This window comes from Ictidomys tridecemlineatus, chromosome 12, assembly GCF_052094955.1.
Source record: "Ictidomys tridecemlineatus isolate mIctTri1 chromosome 12, mIctTri1.hap1, whole genome shotgun sequence".
Taxonomy (NCBI): domain Eukaryota; kingdom Metazoa; phylum Chordata; class Mammalia; order Rodentia; family Sciuridae; genus Ictidomys; species Ictidomys tridecemlineatus.
In genome coordinates, this window is record NC_135488.1 from 93,008,929 (window position 1) to 93,033,313 (window position 24,385).

General features: G+C 40.7%; 2 protein-coding genes across 7 annotated transcripts in view; one reads left to right on the forward strand and one right to left on the reverse strand.

Moving 5' to 3' along the window:
• The window catches only part of Fez2 (fasciculation and elongation protein zeta 2), a 64,940-nt gene extending 59,513 nt beyond the window's left edge, over nt 1-5,427 (forward strand). Inside the window, exon 9 of the mRNA XM_078029394.1 lies at nt 314-5,427. Within this exon, the coding sequence (XP_077885520.1) occupies nt 314-330 (17 nt within the window). The 3' untranslated portion in view covers nt 331-5,427. The remainder of the gene's footprint in view (nt 1-313) is intronic.
• Nucleotides 1-24,385, reverse strand: part of Crim1 (cysteine rich transmembrane BMP regulator 1) — a 180,212-nt gene that overhangs the window by 12,065 nt on the left and 143,762 nt on the right. For 4 of the 6 annotated variants that reach the window (XM_040271150.2, XM_040271152.2, XM_021734083.3 and 1 more), the window contains 3 exons: nt 23,094-23,303; nt 19,449-19,664; nt 14,553-14,774 (listed from right to left, as the gene is read on the reverse strand). In XM_040271150.2, coding sequence (XP_040127084.1) covers nt 14,553-14,774; nt 19,449-19,664; nt 23,094-23,303 — 648 coding nt within the window. The remainder of the gene's footprint in view (nt 1-14,552; nt 14,775-19,448; nt 19,665-23,093; nt 23,304-24,385) is intronic. The other 2 variants (XM_021734081.3, XM_021734082.3) reach the window with 2 other exon arrangements.

Here is a 24,385-nt window from a genome sequence, read left to right on the forward strand (position 1 = left end):
AGTTCTCTCACTCATTTTGGCCACTGAAACTATAGTTTATTATGCATAATTCATCATAATGATTCCTTTCATCCTTTATAAAGCGTTGCTACTAATCATATATTACAAAAACTTCCATTTTAGAAACAGTCTTATCCCATTTCAACCCATTTTCTTTCCCCCTCAGCAAACTATTGGTCTTGAGAACAAAATATTTTTAAGGTGTTATTTTTAGGCACAGTATAGGAATTTACAGCTTACACGTTCTGTTCTTTTTTCCCCACTCTCCCTTGCCATCATCATTTCTGCCCTCTGTCATACTTTTCCTTGAAAGTTCCTTTTTCTTATTAAGTTGTTTACTAGTGATGGCATTTCACAACACAGTCCTCTGTGGCTCTGAGGGAGCCCAAGAAACCAGCAAGGATGCGATGGGCAAATCCAAGGAGAAACGCAAGAGGTACTTGTTGGCATGTCAGGACAGTACCTGGATGACGCCTATCAACCTGGGGAACTTCCGTGCTCGGATTCTAAAGGTAGCTGACTCACCCAACCCTGGTCATGAGCCAATGAAAACTATATAGGAATGTGCAAGAAAAAGCTTCCTTAGGAATGAAGTGGTCCCCAGGGCTCAGTGTTCTTCCTGGAAGCCACGTGAGAATCTCTTACAGGGACAATGTTCACTGAGCACACAAGAAGGACAGAACCCAGAATGAGCACAGTAGGAAACCTGCTCCAAATGTTAAACTGCATTTCTCTTTTCCTAAACATGTCTCTACTGCTTCTCTCGTTCTGCTACATAAGTTTTAATAGGAGACACTGAGTAAGTATGGGAAGTGACAGCTGTAATCGGAAATCCATTTTTCAGTATCTATCAAAATATAGCACTCCACTATATTTGTCAACACTACACAAAAATTGTTCTAGTGTACTGCCTGTTAGGTTAAAAAACTCATCTGGAGGCTTTCAAACCAACCCATAATACATATAAATACATGATACATATAAAGTTTATCTCTAATATGAATTTCTTTAAGGAGGTGACTTCATTAAGACACCCAAAACATATACATCAAATTGGCTAAGCAGAGGCGTTCTGTGAGCCCAGTTCAAACAGCAGTCCCACCTCCAGTCAACATTTCACTGAGCACACTAGTTTGGCCATCAGACCTAGATCTAACTATGCAGACAATTTATCATGATGACTCCTTTCATCCTTTACGCAGCAGTATTACTGACTGTATTTCCTAAAAACCTTGGAAGAGCTCATATGGTGGACTGACATGGCTGGATGAAATTTGAGTAAGTATATTACTGTGAGAGGAAGCTGGAACCAAGAGAAGGCCAAGCTCTTGCCCCTCCCTTGTCCACCACTTTCTCTGCGCTGTTCTTTTGAGACATCTTGCCAGTGCCCTTCCTGGAGAGGAGGAAGAAAGGAATGAGGTGCAAACACAGAAAAGCTGAAGATTCAGTAAAAAGATATCCAACTCAAGACAAGCACTGGTCTGTATTTTTTGGCAAAGACACTCATTACCTCTTAAAGATATTTAATAAATGCTTCTAATATTTGAGGTCAAAATTATGTTTTACTTTTTTTTTTTTTTGGGTGGTGCTGGGGATTGAACCCAGGGCCTTGTGCATGCTAAACAAGCAAGCTACCAACTGAGCTATCTCCCCAGCCCAAAAATTATTTTTTAAAATTAGATTAAGATACTGAAAATAATAATTATGAACTAAACATGATAAAGGCATTCATACATTTAACAAACTTCACAAACTTCTGTCATTAATGCTAAGGAAGGGGTGACCCTGAGCCAGAGGGCTGCACAGAGTGGTAGGGCCAGGCCTGGGTGGGCTTTCCTCCCCAAAGCCCAGTGCAGCTACTCTTTGCTAATGTCAATTAAACATAGAACTGGACAATGTGGAGAGCAAAACAACTCACTTTGCTGAGCTGGGAAGGCTTCACCTGGAGAAACTAAAAGGAAGGCATTCTAAGGAAAAGACGGTGTGCCCAATAGCTTGGCACTGTATAGAGAGCAAGAAGTATCAGAGTGAATAGATGACAGTGTGGGGGAGTATGGCTGGAGATGAGGTTGGAAATGAATTGTAAAGGGTCTTGAATAACAACCGAGAATTCGTGTGTGTGTGTGTGTGTGTGTGTGTGTGTGTGTGTGTGTGTGTGTGTGTTTGGGGAGCAGTGCTTATTTACTTTGTTTTTCAGGAAAGAACTCAGGAATGTGATATCACAGAAATCTTAGTGGGGTAAAGCAGAAGGGGATACTGTCCAAGGGGGTGTGATATGGGCCTAAATTAGAGGTGGTGGAGATGCAAAGGCAAGGTTAGTCTGAGAGCTATTTCTGAGAAGTTAACTGTCAGGAAGTGAATGGGAAGGAGGAGGGAAGCATGAAGGATGACCCTGTTTTCTTGCATGGGAAGAGAGGCAGAGGTAATTCCAACGTGAGTCATTTTCCTGCTTTAAGAAGTAAATAGTTGGTGACCTTGTCAGGAGTCTGGTCGGGCCTTTATCAAACTGTTCCAGATATTCCAGTGGACGAAGCACAGCTGCAGTGATTGACCTAAAAACTCAGCCTCTCTGTGTGAACACGGCTATGAAGCTGTCACTAGGTAGAACTGATTTGAGGTTCACCAAGGTAAAGGGCCAAATTTATGTCAGTCATTGGAAGTTATAGGCAAGAAAACATAAGTGAAGAAGAGGTGAAGTATCAGGCAACACTGGTATATTATACCCTCCATTCAGCTTTAAAATATTTATGCCCTTTGATCTGATAATTTTAGTGATGTAGCTCAAAAATGGCTTAAAAGAAGCTATTTATGGAGTGTTAATCACAATATATTTATAAGAGTAAGACATTAGAGGAAGAGTCTGTGCCCAACAATAAGGGAATACTAAGTGGCTTCTGATACAATCAAATGAAAGAACAGCACGCTGCCTTTAAACTTCATCAGGAGTAGTCTGAACTGCATAAAGGGGACATTTAAAAACTATCTAAAAAGGAAGGAAAATGATAACAGGGACTGCTAGACTCAAGGGTGAATCTCTTTTACAGTGAAATGAGTTGTTCTTGACAAGTCAAACGTATATAAAATGAAAATCTAAAACAGATGCACATGCATCCCTAGCAGCCAGCCTCAGCCAAGCAAACCAATGAGAAGACAGCAGGGAAAAGCTTAAACTGAGCTTGGTTCTACGAAACCTGCCTGTATGGTTCCATGTTTTCTGGGTGACACAGAGCCACTTAGAATATCAACAGATTGCAGGAAAACTAAATCACACAAGCAGTGCCAAAGATCAAGTGTTGAGTTACAGCATAACAGTGTCTATGTAAATACTCATTTAGTTAGTATGAGATAACTGTAATAATATTTATAAAACAGTTTGAGAGAGAACAACTATTCTGATTGCCTCAGAGGCAACAACCAAAAACTTCTGGCCACCTATTAGGTCTAATTAAAGTTTCTCATTTTGTTACCAAAATAATTCCTTTTCTAAATTCCATGAGGATTAAACATTCAAAGTAGCAAGATGGTTACACAAACACAACACTGGGAGCCACACAGAGATGCTGGGGACATGAAGGCTCAGAGGTGGTGTGTCTGAGGCCCTGAGTGACAGGAGCTCACATGGCCTCAGGCTATTTCCCTGTAGGGGAGTGGGCAGCCTGCCATAGGCCTAGTTTCCAGATATTTTTACCAATTCATCTCTGTTCCATTGAAGCTCTACTCATCACTGGTTACATTAGAAGCATCTTGCCTTCAATTTCATTTGGTAGCAAAGTTAATTCAGGTTTGAAGTCAGGAAGTTATCTTACTGGGTTTAAAAAATGGGGGTGCTGGGAGGGCACAGCACAGAGATGGATGCCAGTCCACTGTTAGTTGGTTGCACTGCCAGGATCTTTGTGCTGGCTCCAATAGTCCTGGGGCTTTCCAGAAAACCTTTTTGGCCATCTAAAACTTTTAGGACCCAGTGAAAGTGAGCTGGTCTTGATATCAGGCTTGGGGTGAGCCACAGTTAGCAGTGGACATATTACAGCAGGGCTGGAAGGGATCCCAGGTGTACCATGACGAATCCATGATGGGCCCCATTTTTGAGACAGCAACAAAGAAAGCTCCCCATAGTTGTTCGCAAGGGGTGGCTCTCTAAGGCTTCTCCATATCTAATCAGTTTTCATTACAATAATGGACACACTGCATAATAGCAAATTTTGCTCCTTCAAACATGGTGTAAGACCAAGCCACATTCGTCCCTTGGACTTGGGTGAGTCACTTACTGTTCTACTGAATTTTCATGGGAAGTAGTAAAGGACACTTATTTTAGAAAAGCCCTGGCTAGTCTTCACCAGGGTGGCAGTAACCTGACCAGATAGAGATCAGATTTTAGTTAATAAGGCTTCATAGAAAAAATTTTGCTTTTGACTAAAGTTTCCTTGAAAGGCCAATGACTTAAACTGAGGCCCAGAAGTATACAGACCAAATTTCAATTGGTGGTTGGACCCGGCATCCCTATTTCTGACATGTTCATGCCTTCCCTAGCTACACCAGCTCCTTTCATGAAAATTTTGGGTTAATCTTAGAAAGCTCTGCTGGAAAGTTTTAGAATATCTGGGGGCTAGCCTATGCAATTTGAAGTTCTAAATAATAAATTAATAAAAATCATTATAGTCTTTTGAGGGAACAGCACAGAATAATTGAAAACGCATATAAAAGCATTTTAAGCACTCAGCCTGAAGAATGTAGAAATATACTGGGAGTATCAAAACAAAAATAATCAGCTTGTATTTGGCTATTAAGTGGGCTGTGTCATTTAATTTTCACTAGTACACTTATCACTCCAACTGGTTTGCTTATGCTGACAATGACATTAACTTTTATTCTTCAATATCTACTAACACTCTTTACTTCTGCTTCCCAAATGCCTGCTGTGTACTGGATGTGGCACTAAGCATTTCTTGTGAGTCAGTCCCATTCGAGCTCCAAAGCTCAATGGACGAAGTAATGTTTTCAACTCAGAGAACTGAGGCTCACGGGAGTTAATCACTTGCTCAAGATGTGTAGCTTGGAAGCATCGGGCGAGGATGAGAATGGGATTGGGTCTGGACCCACAGTCCCCATACGTTCTGTCTGCCACACACTCAGCAAGATGGCCCAAGGGAGGCCACTTTTCTGGGCAGTTAACAGTGCCACACCAACCAATGCTGTTACTGACTCTGGGAAATGGGTACTTCTTTTTTCAACTGACTACACTGTCTGGCATAGTCCTATCGTGAATGGAGATTAGTAAAGTAGTTACTGAGGACTTGTGATTCCCCCTGAAGAGTCTTCATTGAGCATGCTTCTCTCTCCCCCTTATTCTTTCAGAGGCTTAGAGGAGACTGTTCCAAGGAAATCATGAGGTATGATACTAAAATAATAAAAGTTTATTTCTAAAACAAACACCTGAGTTGCTACATAGCCAAACAAATGTGATTTCCTAACAGCCTAACTTAACTTAGCAGGTTATAGATGCATTCCAATGAGACTGCCATTGCTTCATACAGTTCTGGGATTTTCTTCTCACAACAGCATCTATGGCCAATTTTTAAAATATGCAAGGGAGACAGTTGCTATCCTGTGGTTATACCTTGGGTTAGATCAGCCTTGGTGGTGTTTAGCTTTCTTAGCTCTAGCCTCTATCTTACAGCTTCACAATCAGCTTGAAATATTCTGCTGAAGTGACAAAGTCCCAGCTAAAGGATGAAGACATGCTTCTACAACCACAATCAACACAGTGTCAGGAGCCTGCTGGAAGCTTCTTGCCATGGTAGCTGCATCAGCAGGGCTGCTGAACCCAAGAAATGCCAACAGATATGCTGTTTTGGATTCAAACATGAGCAGTATCACTCTGTATCACCTATGACTACACAAAAATGCACAACGTCTTTCAGTGGTAGAGTTAAAGAATTTAGCAGTGTTTCCCACCTGTTTTTCCTTCTTTCTGGATAACATGAAAAGGGGAGAGAGAAGTGAGGAGGCCTTGAAATGCTCATCCCGTCTAGGCTGGCTCCTTGGACTGCTGAAACTTTGCAATCTCACATCTTTTTTAAGAAAAGAAGCCTTAACAGGCTGTGAAGTTTGGGCTTTGTTTTTACTCTTAAGTTACTGTTAATTATACCATAGAGCTTATTCATGGCTGGGGAAATTTAGAAGTGCTGTTTTCTTCCTCTATGAAGATCCAATTTAGAACCTCAAAGGTCACTGATGTGGACACACAGCCACTGAAGACTCTGATCACGATGCTGGATGCACACAAGTCCCTGAGAAGAAAGCATCTCCAGACTGCTCCTCTGTGGAAGGATGGAGAACCCATACTCAACTCTAACCTTCGTTATAGTTGGGTTTTCAATTTCTGCCTAGGAAACGATTTTCTTGGAGGGATACTTCAAGTTCTAAATCTGTTCTGATGGTCATAGTGGGGGAGTAACTTCCTGGGAGGAAGTCAGGCAGTTTTAGAAACTGCATCAGTTCTTTTAAATCTCCTGTGTACTATTCAGAGTCCGGAATAGTCATTTACTCTGGGATCCTGGAGTCCAAGAATCTAAATGTTGTTCTTGCTTTCAAATCAATCCAACATAGTACTACAGTGGGGTATTTGTTCCTTCTACAAGCTGAGGCTGAGGACTCACTGAGAGCACTGTTCTGAGCCCTGGGGACACTGCAGCGAGCAGATATCCAAGGACTCTGCCCCTGAGTCCAAAGGGTCTCATCATATCCAAATGGTTCTAAAAAGATATGCAAATAGCAGGTCCTGCTCATAACACTCCACTTCAGGGTAGGAAGTTTGAGATTTGAAGGATTTACAGAGAAGACTTCAGTGAAATCATTTAGGAAGGTGTAAAGAGATGCCACATACACTATGGGTAACATGAGATTATCAATGACACAGCTGGCCTGGGCGAGCATTTCTTTAGATGTCAGTGCATACTGCAACAGTGCACGACAATACTCTTCCTCAAACCAGCACAGGACCAGAAGACCCCTTACTGTCTTATCATTTACCTTCTCTGAACTGATAAGACACCTGCATCCCTGGCCAGTGAAGTCCTTTTTATTTCTGCATCATGAGTTGGGTGCATTGTTGGGCAGAAAAGTTCCACAGTTAGAAAAAAAAAATGCAAGAACCTGTTGGAGAAACTAACTTTACTTTTTATTTTTCCTTTTTAATGTAAAGATGAGATTTAAAAAGAAATTGTAATTAATCAGGAATCTGAGCAAATACATACATGTCTCTTAGAAGTGTGCAGAGAATCATGGGCACAGATAATTAAGTTTGAACATGCTGGTCTGTGGTTCAGCACAAATTAGGGGAGTGTGAAGTCACAGCTCAAGTGAGGTCCTGAGGATGCTGGGCCTAGACAATGTCAATGAAGCAGTGATTTAGTTTCAATTTTTTTTTTTTTTTTTTGGTACCACAGATTAAACCAGGGGTGCTTAACCACTGAGCCACATCCCCAGCCCTTTTCATTTTTAATCTTGGACAGGCTCTTGAAAAGTTGCTTAGGGGTTCACTAAATTGTTGAGGCTGGTCTTGAACTTGCAATCCCCCTGCCTTAACCTCCCAAGTCATTGGGATTACAGGTATGCATCACTGCACCCTAAAGCGGAGATCTAATATTAGTAATTCTGTCAGCAAATGATTGAAAACAACAACAAAAAACGTTTACTGATTTAATAAAAAACTTGATTATTTTGTCCTTTTTAGGTTCTAATAAAGAAAACATCTGATCTTAATCCTTCTTTATAAAAAGAAACTTGAGAATAATGTTATCATGTAGGTTGACTCCTACCTCTATTTAATGACTTAATTTCTATGGAAGCCCATTTCATCACAGAAGTCCTTTCTTGGAAGCCCACTGTTGCTTTATTTAATTTCAGATATTTCTTGGGATGGTAAGTCTATGTCTAAAATGGTTGAAAGAGTCCTACAGGTTTCTTTCACACACTGTAATGAAATAGACTGTCCAGGGTTCCAAGCCAACAGAAGAAATATACATTTTCCTGAGTTCCATGAAGGGAAATTTCCCTACTGCTTTTGGCTGATTCTTGTTGGAAAGAGAACATTATTTCTCAGTAATGGAGCTCAATTCTTGTATTAAGCATCCATTAAGGGCCGATTAAGCCTTCCGCTTATAGAAGTTGAAGGAAACATTTCATTTTCAACTTTAAATCCAGTCTCAATTTCATAGCAAGGCCCACAATCCAAGGTGTGTCTATGGGTACATGAAAATTATATATAGAAGTCATGTTGTCAATCAGTACAGACTAAAAAGCAGATAGGAACACTGGCAGATCAAGGTTTCCTGAATAAGAAGGGAAAAAAACCTAAGTAAAGAAGCTGTCTGTGTAAAAGTCAGAGGACAGCCTGTTTTTAGGAAAACGTTCAAGGGGAAGCCATTGGACTTGCCAGCCTGGCCCATCTGTGTGCCTACAGGTGTTCCACCCTGTCACAATCCAAGTACTCTGAGGAATATTCCTTCAGCAGCTTCCAGAGGGTCCTGGCCAGAAGGGACCTCCTTTGAAGGGGTCTTTTCCCCATGCCTGACCATCAGAGGATAGAAAATCAGGTTTGGCCTTCCGGAGCGAAATAAGAAGAAAAAGGGCACACAGTGGACCTCTGGAAACACCAGTGCCAGCCTCCCTTCTGAACAGGAGACACTTTACACAAGGATGAGAAGCAGGAGCTCAGACAATAGGCTGCAGCTTAGAGGCTCCTGGAGTTAACTGGGGAGATCTGTATTACTGTTCTCACTGCTGGGGTCCTGAAACGGACAATGAAGGGAGGAGAAGAACTGCTTCAGGGAGATGCAGGGTGAGATGCTTCCTAGGATGCAGGGTCAGACCTAAACACTGCTGATTTTGTGATAACTTTAGACCCATCCTGAAGTTAGTACAGTATATGACAACCAGACTGTTTTCATCCTCACCCTCTAAGTAATAAAATGGAAAGTTCATGAAGTCCCCAAACAGGACTAGCCTCTGAAATAAACAATAAAAATACAAGTCCCACTTTCTCACTTCTAACAATGTCCAGAGGTGTGAAAGGACAGTAAGGTCTATAGGTGAGGCACTGTCACCACACTTGCACTGTGGAAAGCACACCATTTCAACTGGATTACAATAAGGTGAGCCAAGCAGTCAAAGGCTTCTGAAGATGAGAGCATGCGGGATGAAGCACACCACCCAAGGGGGACCTAAAATATTCTTATTCTTCAAAAGTACATCCTTGAGATGTTATATCCAGGCTTTCTCTTGGAGAAACCAGGAGCCACATGTCACCGAGAGATACAAGAATTCACCTGTTACTCAAAGCAACTGCACTCTCTGTTTCAGGAGCAGTAACTCTACTGAACAACCCACATCCAGAGTGCTTACACTTTATAAAGTACTTTCATATGTGAACATTACGTCACCTAATTTTTATGGCACTTTTGTGACACACAGGACAATATTATTACTCTCATTTTATCAATGAGGCAACTGAGCCAGGATTATATCATTATCACCAAGGCACACAGCTAATACGTGACAAAGTTGTGATCATGACCCTTTGGCTATAAGATAAATTCTTTCCAATTGCAGAAGTTTTTAATTTTAAGGAAATATTTGGAGAAGCAGCTGTGAAAAATGTTCCAATGAAGATGCCAGTATCATAACATTATAGTTTAAAAATAAATAACATTAAGTTCTATGACTTGTATATTTTAAAGATGCTACATTAAATATTTACTCTGTTTGATTCCAGGGATGAACTAAATAAACAATGATCAACAGATACTCCAAAGAGATTGTGTGTCACACATATCTAAGAGGATACTGTTTTGATATAGTTAGGTTTTATCAAGCAGATATGTAAGCAAAAGGTACACTGTATAATAGACTGACTTGGCATAAAGTATAGACCCCTCCTCTATTAGGGAAAAATCTTATTTAATCATGTGCTCATTGAAGATGACTATGGAGATCACTGTAGTTATAACGTTACAGCCAACTGAAGAGAAAAAAAACAGCCCCAACAGGAACCAGGCATGCTAGATTCCATGTGAAAGCTCTACTTAAAATATTACTATGCAGTATAGGTAGTGGATATAAAAAACTGCTGACCCCTAATCAGACAAACTACAAGCAAGTAATTTTTATGTACATCTTACAGCTCATTTGCAGAGAACCTCAGATATATGACATTCCAAAACTAACTTGAAGCCATGTAATCAGAATATCTTAACTTTGTTTATATATATGTTATAAAGCACATATTTATATTTTATTTATTATATATTATATGTAGTAATATTATCCAAAAGTAACCAATTTTTGACAAAAATATCTTTTTTTTTTTCGACAAAAATATCTTATGTGAGAAAGGTGAAACTGAGACTCTGTGATTTCCTGCCAAGAAATGACTCAATATCTGACCTCAGTTATCTTCTAGAATAACACACAGTTACAAATAAATTTTAACCCATGATAATTTTCAAGACAATGTTCTGGGCAGTGAGTAACACTCTGGATCTGGCCACCTCAGACTGGCCCTGTTCTCTCTGGCCAGCTTGACAGGGGACACACCTTGGCATTTTGCTTCCCAAAGACAACATGTATGATGTAGCAGCAGCACGGGCCTGAAGAGCCCATCAATTAGACTGAGAAAGTTCTCTATGATCAAAGCAGTGTTCTTTCTATGTAATATCTGGCAAAGGATGACAGAGCCCCAGGTAGAGAGCAGTTCCACTGAACACTGACTGAAGTTGCTATAGTCCAGCACTCAGCACGGGAAGGGTGTGCGTCCCTGATGTACAGTGAGTGATGATGGTGGAAGGGCTGCTGGTTTGCTTATTTGCTTTCCTTGGGGAATCATGGAATAAAGATCTATTTGGGGCCTGGCATGATGGTGCATGCTTATAACCCCAGTGGCTTGGGAGGCTGAGGCAGGAGGGTCATGAGTTCAAAGACAGCCTCAGCAACAGCAAGGCATTAAGCAACTCGGTGAGACCCTGTTTCTAAATAAAATACAAAAAAGGGCTGGGGATGTGGCTCAATGGTCAAGTGCCCTTTAGTATAACCCTTGGTACCCTCCTCAAAACAAAGAAGATCCATTTGAGCCCTGAAATAATTTTTGCTCTGGAAAGGATTGAGAGAGGCATGTAGCATGTAGTCAGTGCTAAGGCCATGGGATGTTGTAAGCCAGCCCTGGCGTGTCATAACGAGGGACCATGTGTCACATCTGCCATCACACATTAGAATTCCCACTAGGCCTCTGATTTCTACCTAATTCATACTCAAGTCATCTTTTAAGCCATTTTTAGCCAAGCAGCCTACGTTAAAATAAAATCTTAGTTTGTGTATATTTGTGTAGGAAGCCAGAAGACAAAAATTTAGAAAATCAGAAGATGCTCCATTAAAATGATTGGGTAATTACTACTTAGCTTCTTTCTAGTAGAAGGATGAATTCCCTAATGATGGGTATTACAAGTAATTAGACAAAGCTGTTCACTTTTCAAAATTAATCATCAATCCTATTAATTATGTCTGTATTACACATACTATTAAATTAGCACACATAATATGAGGACTTCACACATCAAAGGAGAAGCATTATCATTGCACATTAGTGACTTGATAATTTAGCTGAAAGGAACACAAATACTGGTAATTAGAAGACTACTTTTAGTAGGATTGCCATTTTCATTTTTCTTATGGTAAGGAAAAACAGTACTTCACAAGGTGGAAGCAAGCTAACTTTATTTTTGACCACTCTGAAAACAGCAAAACAAACCAACAAAACAAAACAAAACAAACAAACAACAACAAACAAACAGAAAGAAAGAAAAAAAGAAAGAAAGGAGGAAGAAAGAAAAAAAGGTCAGTTTAATTGTAGGTGTGAGGTTTTTAGAAATCTGTATCTGACCAATTAGGGAGACCATTCGCCCAGGGACAAGACCAGCAGCTATGGCAAGGTCAGCAGCACAGGCTGGGTGGGGTGAGGGGGTTTGTGAGGCACAGGCGATCCTATAGACAGTCTGGAACAAAACTGAGGAAGCCTGAAACAGGAAACAGTGCAAACACTGGTACCTGGTGCCCTTTGGAAAAGCTACCAGGGGCTTTACGACATGGCAAACAGTGGCATGCCCTGCCTTTCCTTTGCCAGGTGATCTTTGCCTACAGTGATATGGTTGCCACTGAGACACAGCTGGTAAGTGCCTTTGGCTGTGCTGGCCTCGCTCAGGTTGACACCCTGACAGAGATCAGGCTGATGAGAAGTCGGGACCTCTTTGCTGGTGAGAGAAAAGGCCCCCAAACTAACTTGAGAGTCAGACAGAAATCCCTAAATCAGAGTCATGAGCTGAACTTCCAATGCTTGGAGACAGCAGGGCCGGGCAAGCAAGGGTGAAATCTAACAAGGTTATTTACAAAATAAGCAACAGGTGGATGGAAGGGCTTAATGACTATTAAAGTACCACCACAAAATGCACCAAGTGTTAAGATGAAGGAGTGACCAGAGCACACAGGTACTGCTCACCAAGTGCTAACTCTTCCTAACACTTTCCTGGAAAGAGTCAGGAGTATGGAACACAATTACACCTGTATCACTGTAGGGGGAAGCTGTGGAGCTAGATGTGTTTGAAACGAAATTATCACTATACCCTTGTGAGCTTCTGTGAACCACAGTTTGGTGAAAGTGCTTGTAATCTAACTAAAAAATCAAAATCAAATTGATCTTTCCTACCTACATTAAAGATTGGTGTATATTTTAAAATGACCCATCAGTTGGAAACATAAAAGAAAGTAAAAAAAGCAAACGACAAAAGAATGGACACAGAATCCTATGATTTGCAGGTTTCCTTCCACAACTCTTGAATTTGCCAATTTGGTTTTGTGAGAAATAGAAGTGATTTACTAGTGTAGAGCAACGAATTTCCCAGTTGAGAAGTTTACTAATTGTGTATTTACTAATTAGGCAGCAAAACACAAAAGGAACTTTCATCTAAACAAAACAATCTCAGAATTTTCAACACAGGAGAGATTTGCTGCTAGATTTTCCCTCTGAAGGTACATGGAATTCTCAAGGTTTCCCAAGGATGAACCAAGTGCTCCTGATTGACTTTTGACCACTTTACTACCAAAGTACTGATATATACACAGGTTGATGCTGGGTGTATTTTTCCTGCCTGCAATGTGAAATAGTACCTAGATATATATCTTTTATTTAGCTCTCACCAAAGGCAAGGCCATTTCTTGTATAAATTTTTGGTTAGCTCTTTAAAAAAGTAAGTAGCACTAAACTGAATGCATGTCTTGGTATATTTCTGGCTCCATTTAGGAGTTGCAGAGCTGATGGGTAGTACAGAGAGGCCCACATCGCAGGCGCTAAGAGCTACCATATGTCCTGGTTTGCTGGAGACACTCCTGGTCTCTAGCTGTGGTCCCATCATAATTATTACCAGACTCCACTTCACCTTCAAAAGCATCAAGGCTTGAAAAACAAATGACATAGATGGTCACTCTAAAGGAGAGATATAGCTTCCCAAATATAATCTTCAATCCTCTTTGGTCATTATGCTGGGAAAAATCTAGCTCTTAAGATTCCTGAGAAAGTGTCATAACTGTCACAAAACTCTGCGGCCAGAATCTCTCTTTTTTCCCAGGTATTACTCCAAATATCTGCAATGATTTGCGTCTAGAAAGCATGCAAAGTCCCCAAAAATAAATGCAGGATACCTACAATTCATAAAACTCACATAGTTTTTCATTTGCTACCCTGATGAAGGGTTCACTCTCAGATTGAGATGCGTCTCGTCTTTCATTTGACTTTATGAGCTAAACTGGATGCAAAAGCAATAACAGAGTGACAGCCTTGGGAGCAGGGACAGTCCTTGATTAGAGATGCCAGCTGTTGTAGCCTCGCCTTCTGGTCCCTGGAACAGCATCTGGCTAATGTTTACAGGACTGGTTTGGTAGGAACGTTAGGGGCTAACATACACATGTCCTCTGCTCAAGGTATATCACCATGGGTCATAAGAAGGAGAGGGCTCTGTCAGTTACTCAGACCTCTGTGTGCCTAGGCCATCAACTTGACAACCACCAGGCTTAAGTAGAAACAATTAACTGCCCCAAGACAGGAAAAGCTGGGAGGTTAAATTTACATTTCACACTTAGTGGATCTCAAGGTGGTGGCACTAAGTGTACTTTCATATGGGAAATGAAAAAAAAAAAAAAAAGACCACTGAAAATAATCAAGTAGAGAAATGTGTTCTAATACCGAAAATCCTAAACCAGCAAAGGAACCCAATAGAATATGACAACACTAAAATATCACTGTGTTCTGAGAAATTTCTTAATTTTTTATGCATTTCATCTTGGGAGCACCTCTTCTGCATCCTTTCCCTACTTGATGTTCCTACCTTGGTCTGTGTGGCATGTCAAACAGATAAACCAATTTCAAAAATATTAACTGATCTAGCAAATGGCTGTCAATGTTGATTTAGTAGCCACTGGCACAGATGAAAGATTTTTTTTCTTGGTCTTACCTAGGCAGTATGGACAACACTGGCCTTTTCTCAAAACAGGTCTTTCACAGGATACAGAAGGGCAAGACTCAGAGTAACAGCTAATTACGCTATCCATGCATACACAGCTGGTACAAACGTCAGGCTTCCAGGACTCAGCTGCCAGGAATATATCCCCTTCATCATTTTTGCAGTAACTAGGCACGCTCTCATTATGGGATGAGGAAGGCTGAAGAGGTTCATCTGGAAAAATGAACATATAGGTCAGCAAAGGAGATGCTGGAGGCCACCAACTGTGCAACAGTGTGGGTTGTTACTCAGATTTAGCAAAAATACACGTAGTCACTATGGTCAGGGTGCCACCTTTAAAAAAAAATGCTTCAAATCAGAAAGTCTTATTCAGGCTGGATCTTGAATTTCAATAGAAAAATAACAAAGATCAAAAAAGACCTGCCACAGCAATTCTGTTATTTGAAATACATAATACACATTCTACTCTTCTTCCTTAGCTTTACAGTCTTGATTTTCTGGGGGTGGTCTCAGGTCCTGGAGTACAATGTGTGAAAGTCAATCAGGAAAATCTGCCTTGCAACTAAGGATGTCACCTAGCTGTAGCTCATGCATAATGAGGTCATTTCAGGAAAACTTTTACTTTTTACAAAGGATAGATGTGTTGCTACTAATGTTCTTCCTCATTCTTCCTCTCTAGAAAGTATGCAATATCTCCAGCAACAATGAGCAATACCTACAGTTAACAGAACTATTATTTTTCACTTGTTATTCATTTATGGATTCACTACTGGATTGAGATGTATCTTGTCTTTCGTTTCTCTTCATGAGCTAAACTGGAAGCAAAAGCAGAGTGTGTGCTGACTGTAGCTATAACATCCTTATCATACCTTCATAGAAAGACTTCAACGGCACTAAGCCACTGAGTCAATGTTGATACACATCTGCCTCCAACCTCCTATAATGGATGTAAAATAGACCTCTATTTGTTTAACACTTGTAGTCACATTTTTTGTCTTACTTACAGCTACATGCAATCCTAATCAATTAATACCCAAACAGATTTTCATAATATCAGACTTTCAAGAAACACCTAACTGTAACTTCCCAAAGTTCAGGCTTCATATTAATGGTTGAAAGATAAGAAATCTAAATCTCACAGAGGGATGTAACCACTTGCAGAGAAACTAGCTGCAAGTCATCTGTGTCTTTTCTGTTTAGAGACTTAGACCAGAGGGTCTCCAGATCATAGTACAAATATGAAATAGAAAAGAGCATCATCAGTAATCCTAGGCATCTCTTTGGATGTTATAGGTTCATTATCAGATTGAGATGTTTACTGTCTTCCATTTGAGTTTATGAACTAAAATGCAATTAATAAAATTAATTAATGAAAACTGAAGCCCCAAGCAGAAATCTTTCAGATATGAGAAAAGAAAATTTAAGTAGTAAGGTTCTCACTTGAGAAATGTCACAATCTCTGATGAAAGAAAGCACTTTAAGAGTCCAGAAAGAGCCGTAGCAGTCATACTTGGCAAACCCCTGGGAGAGCTACATTTTCTCAATGATATGTTCCTTTCTGAATCAACTGCATGAACTCTATTTTCAGCCAAGAAACTGAAATAACTGAGACAGACATGAAGTTACTGCATGATGCAGAAACTTTAAATGTCACATTCTCCTTCCATCTGCTTTATGAACACACCCTATGGCCAAAAAGTTTGATTTGACAAGAAGAGTCTCTTTGAGGACCAGGGAAGCTGCTTCACTTGAGGACCTTTCTGAGGGTCAGAGGGAGGCCAGCATAACATAACAGAACCTGCCCAAACCCTTCCCTTAAATATAACCATCTCTCCTATTACCAGCCTGGAAGGTAGAAGCACAGTGAAAGAACAGTCATTGGTTCTCCTGCTCCCAATGCACCTTGGGTCCTATTTCAGGTAGGGTTTCATAGATCCCATTCATATAATAGGAGAATAAAGACTGTAAAATGGAATTATTTTCTCAATGACCGTTCTGAAGTCATCTCTGCTCACAGATCATTTCTTCTTTAAGAGACTGGCCATTGCTAACTTTTGCTTTGGCTGGAAAAAAGGACAACTCATTCTTACCCACACCGGGCCCTCCAAATCACAAAGGTACTATGGGTCACATTAGCTTGGCTCTTGCAAGAAATGCCTGATTCCAGCAGGGACAGCAGTAATGAAGCAATGGAATGATGGTGAGAATGAAACCCTAGAATCTAGAGGCTTTTTATTTGGGTCCAGAAATGACCCCAAAGAACATCAGGATTGCAGCAGTGGTGAGTTAAAGCTGGGACGCACAGTGTGTCTGTCGTGTTCTTCTACTATGCTAGATCTCCCACCACACCCTGGCTGGAAATGTTCTTGGAATCTTGCCCATTATCTTCTTCCTTTGGGCATTTCTTCCCATTTTTCTGCCTCAGAGACCCTTCTTCTGCTGTTTACTGGTGACCACTCACTCTTCTTATTTTTCTCTCCCTTTCTCTTGTATGCTACACTTTTCTTCCAACTCCAGAATATAAAGAATGGAAAAAAAAAGATTTAGAAGAAACAAACAAATGCTTCTTCTATTGTGGCTCATTTTTACTCTGGGGAAACAGGTGCCTGCAGGGATCCTTCCTCTGTTTTCATGAACCCATTTCTGTTCAAGACTTCACTCTAAGCCAGGCCAGAGGAAGGGGACGGAATGACAAGGCATCTCAGAGATGGGAACACCATGAAGTATTGTGGCTCTTCTTATGTACAGCATATTTCTTCAGACCATTTCAGAATACAAATATCTTAAGATTAAAGATGGTATTTTTCTAGATGTGCAATATGCTGATCAATGCTACTTTTGAAGCATTGATCTACTATGAAAAAAGTTGATGTTTTAATCTTTTTATTGCTATAATACAGCTTTGGATGAAAAGTTCAGAAAGACACATTACAGGGGAGGTGGCTCATTTTAAAATACAGATTATTCTAGATATACATTTATTCACAGACAGAAGAGTTACCTAATACTGACATGCAAAGTAAAATGTCCTAAGGTTTAGGATGAGCAATATCATTGAAGTTTCTCTCTCTAAAAAAAAAAGCCACTCAGATCTAAATTCATAAATGGGAAGTCAAAGCCACTTGGGAGCTTGCTCAATCTACGGCAAGAGTGTAGGAATGCCCCACTTTGCTTGGCTGGAACCTGTGGGGCTCGGCCCATGCACACCCCATCCAGGAAACCATGCCTTGGCATTCTAAGGAGGCCCATTTCCACAGAGCTCTCCTTCTCTTCCCAGGCCCAACCTCTAGACCAGTCAGGTGTCCCATCAATGAATTTGGGCTAGTGGTCCTCAAGAAGTGCCTTCCCCACTGTCCCTCCCACCGCCAATCCTGTGTTCACTCAGATCCTAGACCACATGGCAACAGGGGCACTTCTACCAGTGCCAGCTCTCTGGGCTATGTGGACTCTTAAATCCTCTTTCTCAAAGCTCACCTCCTCCTCCTTTATCATTATTTACTTAATTGGAACACTGGGCTGTTTGGTTCTTCTTTTGGATTACTGCTCTACAGGATAGGAATCATTTCTATTTTCATTAAACTCATAATCCCCATGGCTCAATTCTGACATTGCATAGCTATCTGTAACTGAACAGACATAAGCTCATTGTCAGCAATGACTAGAACACTCCAGTGGTTTCTACCAGGAGGTTCTGAACAGTCACGGCTCTCAATCAGCAGGGTATGGATCTGGGAACATTAGTAATAATAATAAAACTACAGTGGGCATAGGTTAAACACATCCTAAAAACTGAACCCATGTGAACTATTTCTTATGCTAGAAAAGATGTTCATTAATTAAATTCATAAGATTAATAAGGCTTCTCTTACACCATTTGTTCTAAGGTGTAATGCATGGTGATGGTGGCAAGTTATGTGCCTATCCCTACATGTTCACCTGATGCAGTTTAGAAAACACCATCAACATAAACCTGTGAAGAACTTAGATACTGGATATGCTGAAACAATGGATTCTAAAGAAGCAATTAGATCACCAATGTTAAAAAAAAAAAAAAAGTAATGACATATGAGGGTTTAGGTTTGAGTAGAAATGCTTTAAGGATTTAATATTCAGAACGTTAAGCAGCTACTGATTTGACAGGATGGGAAGTTTAAGGAACATCAAAATAAAACCAGTTGTTCTGCCAACTTGGTAATTTTATATATCAAAATAAAATACCTTTTGAAAAAGCCATATATTCTAGTGTTAACTAGAGTACTGTTTTAGTTGTTAACCCCAGTAACTTATGTTTAAAGTCCTAAAAATTATTCATTGGACCATATTTCTTTCATGACCATAAATTAACTTAATATGGTCAGATAAATAAATAATAACACCACTCTATATAAATATGCAATGATAGTCACTTAATACTCTTGGGTCTTAACTAATTCATCATTATAAGTTTGAGGCAGTGGCATTAGACACATTTCAAAGTATCTTCACTACCTTCGCATCTTTCAAATAATTTTATTTCTATTATCAATAATTGTTCTTCATGTTTGTTAGAAACAAAAATGACTTCTCGTACTAGTAAAATCTGGAATAATTTGGTGACTACATTTAGTTTTATTGCTAGAGTCTGAGATATAGGGTTAAGGAAGAAAATGTCAGAAAGAAACAATTGCCTTTCTTCTTGAGAGTCAACTCAGGTGCAAGGAATATTGATTGCATAAGTATATGGCTGATAGAAAGGAATGAATTTAGGAAGCAGGCTGCATGATAATCCTGCCCAAGTTGTTAAGTTTGGCATGCTCCTAGGTGGGGTAAACCCTGACCTGCAAAATGACAATACCCAATTCTGTGCCCTTCCCGGCCAGTGGTGGGCTAAAGCACCACATTGGTTACCTGTACACTGGGGACAGCAGGAGTCCTGGGTACGTGAGGGGTTCTGGCAGAGCAGCGGTGGGCACACCTCTGTCTCACACAGCACCCGGCCACTGTGACAGGTGCACTGAGTACAGGAATCAATATTCCACGTTTCTCCTTCCACAAAATACTCGCCTCCGGGTGCATGGCAAATGGAAGGAGTGCTGAGCTCTGGCTTCTGCACCACAAAGTCATCTGTGGAATGAAACAAAAAAAAAAAAAATCAAACCGTAAGAAGTTATTAATTTTTCCAGCTCTTGAAGAACCTGGTACCATTTGCTTTAAGGCAGACAAAGGAGGAATTGTCTGAAGAGCATCTTGTTCTACTTTTATCAAGAGGAGAGTGAAGAAGAGAAGTATTCCACGCATGGAAATGGAAGACAATGGTAGAAGAGCCAATCTCAGGAAGTGAGGTGCAAGCAGCTTGAGTCTGTCAAAAATCATGAAAGAATTCAATAAGAATTAAATTACAGGGAGGGAACTCCATTTAGGAATCTCTAAGAATGTGCAGTTGTCTAGAATAAAGGTCTCACATTTACTGAATGCTTGCAGTGGTCCAATTATTTCCAAGCTAAATGCTTTACATTTACTCTTTACATGGACCTTGTGAGGTAGGCATTGCCATTCTGTTTTTCAAATGTGGAAACTGTGAGCTCTGAGTATTGAGAGCAGTCAAGGGCCTGGATCCACGCCTATGGTTGTTTGGATAATGGACAGACTTCTAGTTAAACAAAACTTCCAAATGATGTATGCCCTATCCATTTCATTATCTCTGGGATCCTGAGCACTTTTATGCTTGGAAATACGTCCTGCTGTCAACAGGACACACCTAATCTCAACCGGCCGCCAGCGCACTAGGCAGGAATGCTCCTGTGGAATCAACAGTCTGAAAACTCTCACCTGAGACTAAACATTTGTTTGGCGATATCATCGTCCAGAGAGGTAAGTGCCTAGAAGCTGATAACTATGATTTCTTTCCCCAAAGGAGAGGTGGTTTTGGTCCCTTGGTGAGATGGTAATGATAGAGAGGGAATTTAATGTAGGAATGTCTGGAGAAGCACTGGGAGTTGCCCTCAAGTTGGGCTGGGGAAATGAAAAGAATGAAGACATTAACCATATTCGTGAAGTCCAAACACAACAAGCACTTCAAGGAGGTGTTGACAGTGTGGAAACAGTCTGGAGAAACAGTCTGGAGACATCACGGCTGGCTCATGCCTGAAGCTCCACAGACCTTGGGCCCCAAGAGAATGACCCTGACTGTGCAGAGATGCTCAGAGCTGCAATCTCCTCTGAGTGCACTGGGGCCCTTATTTTCAAAGCCGTGGTTGGCATGACAGCTAATGATACTGATGAAATAAAGTGGTGTGGGCCAATTTCCAGTTAAGGAAGCAACTTTCAATATGGCTATCTCTCAAGGGAACTTTGACGCAGGGGAGACAACTCAGAAAACGGACATCAGTTAGTGCTTAAATTCACAAGCAAGTGCACCGAACCTTCTAGTCCGTGAACAGCACAGAGGAAGGTAATTAGAAAAAAAGGATGCACTGGGACAAGATGATAAATGTACATTTCCTGTGGTTTATAAAGAAAGAAAAAATTGTTCCAGAGTGCGCCAATAAACTAACGTTGGAAAAAAGCTCCCTTACTACACTCAAAAAAGGTTTTGAGAGGACCGACACCTGTCATCCTTTTAAATGTAGACATGGGGCAGGGGGCAGGAGAGAGCTGTGTGTGCCTACAGGTGTTCTATCTTTCTATTCCCTCTTCCTCTATTACATGACTCAAGGCAAAACACAGGAGGGACTGGAGAGATGGGGTGGAAAGGAAAAGAAAGAGGATGAGAAAAGAAAAATAAAAGAGATGCTATCATTTGATGACTATCCCATTGGAAGAGTTTGAATGCTGCTCACTTAATCAAGGAAAAATCAGTGCCCCTGAATGGAGAAGGAGAGTCTTTGAACAAGAATTCACAAGTACAAATGGCTCTAGGGTCTCGAGTAGGAAGATTCTGCAAGTGGCAATCCACTAAAGACAAGACTTTGGAAAAAACATTATCACACATTCATACATGAGAATGTGTTTTTGAACATGTATGTGCAGCAGTCACACACCCTCAATAATACATCAATAATTATCTATATAAGAATGCTCTCTCTCTCTGTAACAGAGAAACATACTTCTGACTTTACTGACTTGCAGTCTGGGGTCAGTCATCTGTTCTTGGTCATGACTCTGCCTTTCCACTGATCTGACTCTTAGACTTCCTCAGTGAGCATATGCTTAAGAGAGAGCCAGATGTCGGTCAGTACCCTATGCTTTCACATCTGTAACTAAAATACAGGTCTTAAGGGAACAGATTATTTTTCCTTCCCTAAAGAGTCAATTTAGAATCTTATCTCATTAAATGGCTTATTCACCTTCTGATCTGACAAAGTGGTTTTTCAGATTTAACTAGTAAAATATGTGAAAAAAGAAAAGTTTTGAAGCAGGGCAAATCTAACCAAACCTGGAGGGAACAAAATAAGCCGTTAATTCTGCACTGCAACCTAATAATTACTGAGGTATACAGAATCTCAAGAGCTGAAGGGACTTTACATGTCCCACGCCATGGGATGCAACACAGGTGCACTCTGGCTAGCACGAGCCACCTTCTCTCCCAGGCTGATCCTGCCTTGCTGCAAAAGGGCCAGACCTCAGGCTCCTGCCTATATACCCTTTGCTTAAAGGGACTCATCCATATGGAGATGCAAGACCAGAGGAAAAATAATCATGACTTCAAAATATGACAATAGACTTGAACTTAAAAAAAAAAATCTGATGTTAGAATGGGGAGACCCCTCTTCTCCCTGGCCTTCCAATAAGAGAATTAATATATTTGTGCTTATTTTCCAATTGAAAGACAGCTTAAGTATTCTTCCCCTAACTCACAGTGGCCTGCGTAGAGGGAGAAACCATAGATACACAACCGTGATGAGCACTTTAGGAAAAAGGCAGTAGATGAGAAATTATGGTAATAATTGCTATTCTTGACAACTGTAATTCAGACCCCCATGAATTACAAATTTGTTCTGTTATTCTAGTAACTTACTTCGATTACTGTTATTATGATTTGAAATGTGTGGTCACTCTAGACTTCTCCATTTGGCAAGAGCGCCACATGTCCATTAATTTGAAAAAGAGCAACAGCCATAGACTTTGGTAATTCTTTTTCCTTCTCAGGCTATCACTGGATAAGAGATAAGCTTTTATATAATAAAACTAGCACCAATCCCCTCAAATTAACTAGAGCATTCAGCTTTAATACACTATCAGTAAAACAGAGAGCTGGATTTAAGTACATAAGCCTACATCCTTTACAAACAAGCAGTTCAAAGATCAATATAATTGAGTAAACCATTCAAAAATAACAACAGTTTCTAGAGCTTTAGAAATTTCTCTGGTTTTTCACTCATCATTTATAGTACTCCGTGGATTCTGTGGCTGTTGTTTACAAAAGGCACAGAGAGCTAAAAAGTGTCCTCGGGGCCATTCCCGTATTTCCCCCAGAGTCACAGGTATACATGAGGCCCTGCAAGGCAGGGGCCCTCTTCATCTGAAGCACACAAGAGGGCAGCCAGCTGTTACCTGCACATGACGGGCAGCACTGTCCAGGATGAATGGTGGGGTTGCCACAGGCAGGCACCGGGCAGGTGATCAGGGCACACATTTCCCGTCCATTGTGACAGTAGCATTCCCGGCACCCATCATGCCAGCTTTCCTCATTTTTATGATGATGGCCATCCATGGACAGACATGTGCCTGACAGGACAGGTGGCCCGGCGGAAGCAGGGACCTCTGGACAGACAGAAGGCAGCCTGGTGAAGAAGCAGCTACAGCACAGGAGAAGTAGCATGTCGTGTTCTTATATGGGATGAAACCTGGCCACCAACAACTACGTCTACGAAGGACAGTCAAGTGACACGGGAAATGCTCAGGAAAAGAAGTTAAGTAAATAGGCTTTTAATTTTGAAAGAAGAAGAAAGAGAAAAGATTACTCATACGTTTCTCTCCTGTCAGCAGGCTAACTTTTACTCCTTTCCCTGATTTTCTGATGGATAAAGTTTCATGTATATTGAATGTATGGAGAATCGTTTCTTTAGAAGCTTCATCCAGTGGGGAATTCTTAGTCCTCTTGCAATGAACAGATTTTTGTTCTGTAGAACAACTGAAGCAATTGACTAGAGGTGTGTTTACTCTGATCGCCTCAAAACATCATTAAGGTGATAACTGTCTAACTTTGAAAAACTGTCGAGTAAACTTTAGGGATCTTTTATTGTTTAATCAATGTGTCATGTTAACAACTACCACAAACTGGATGGGCAGCAGGGCGGGGCTGAGAAAAGGGCAGGAATGGCAATCCAGGTGCACACTCAACAACTTCAGGAGTAGCCTGGTGTAGACTAGTGGAGGTGCTCAGACAATGGAGATGCTCAGGATTTGTGCTTTACATACTGTTCTGGGCTGGCAAGTGCTTCTCACCCCATGTCAAAATTCTCACGGAAAACTCAGTTTTGAAACATACGAGTAGACCTTCAGTAATACTAACCTCAAGGGCATTGAAATGAAGTTTTTTACTGTTAGTTGTATCAATTCCATTTCTAAACAGAGGGGGACTTTATAGAGGCCAAGATAAATTTTAGCTCTAGGCTCAAGTTCTTAAGACAAGCAAAAGTGAAGAGCTAAGAAGTGATTAATTTGGTCAATGTTCTTATTCATAATGGGCTTCCTTTAAATTCTGTTCTGAGCCCTTTTATTCCATTAAGATGAAAGAAAAAAGAAGTCCTGTGGGAGGGTCCCACAGAGGGTGACAATTGTGTCAGGGGCGGCAGCAATCACTTAAACCACTCCATTTATAGGATGTCCTTCTGCTCTTTGTT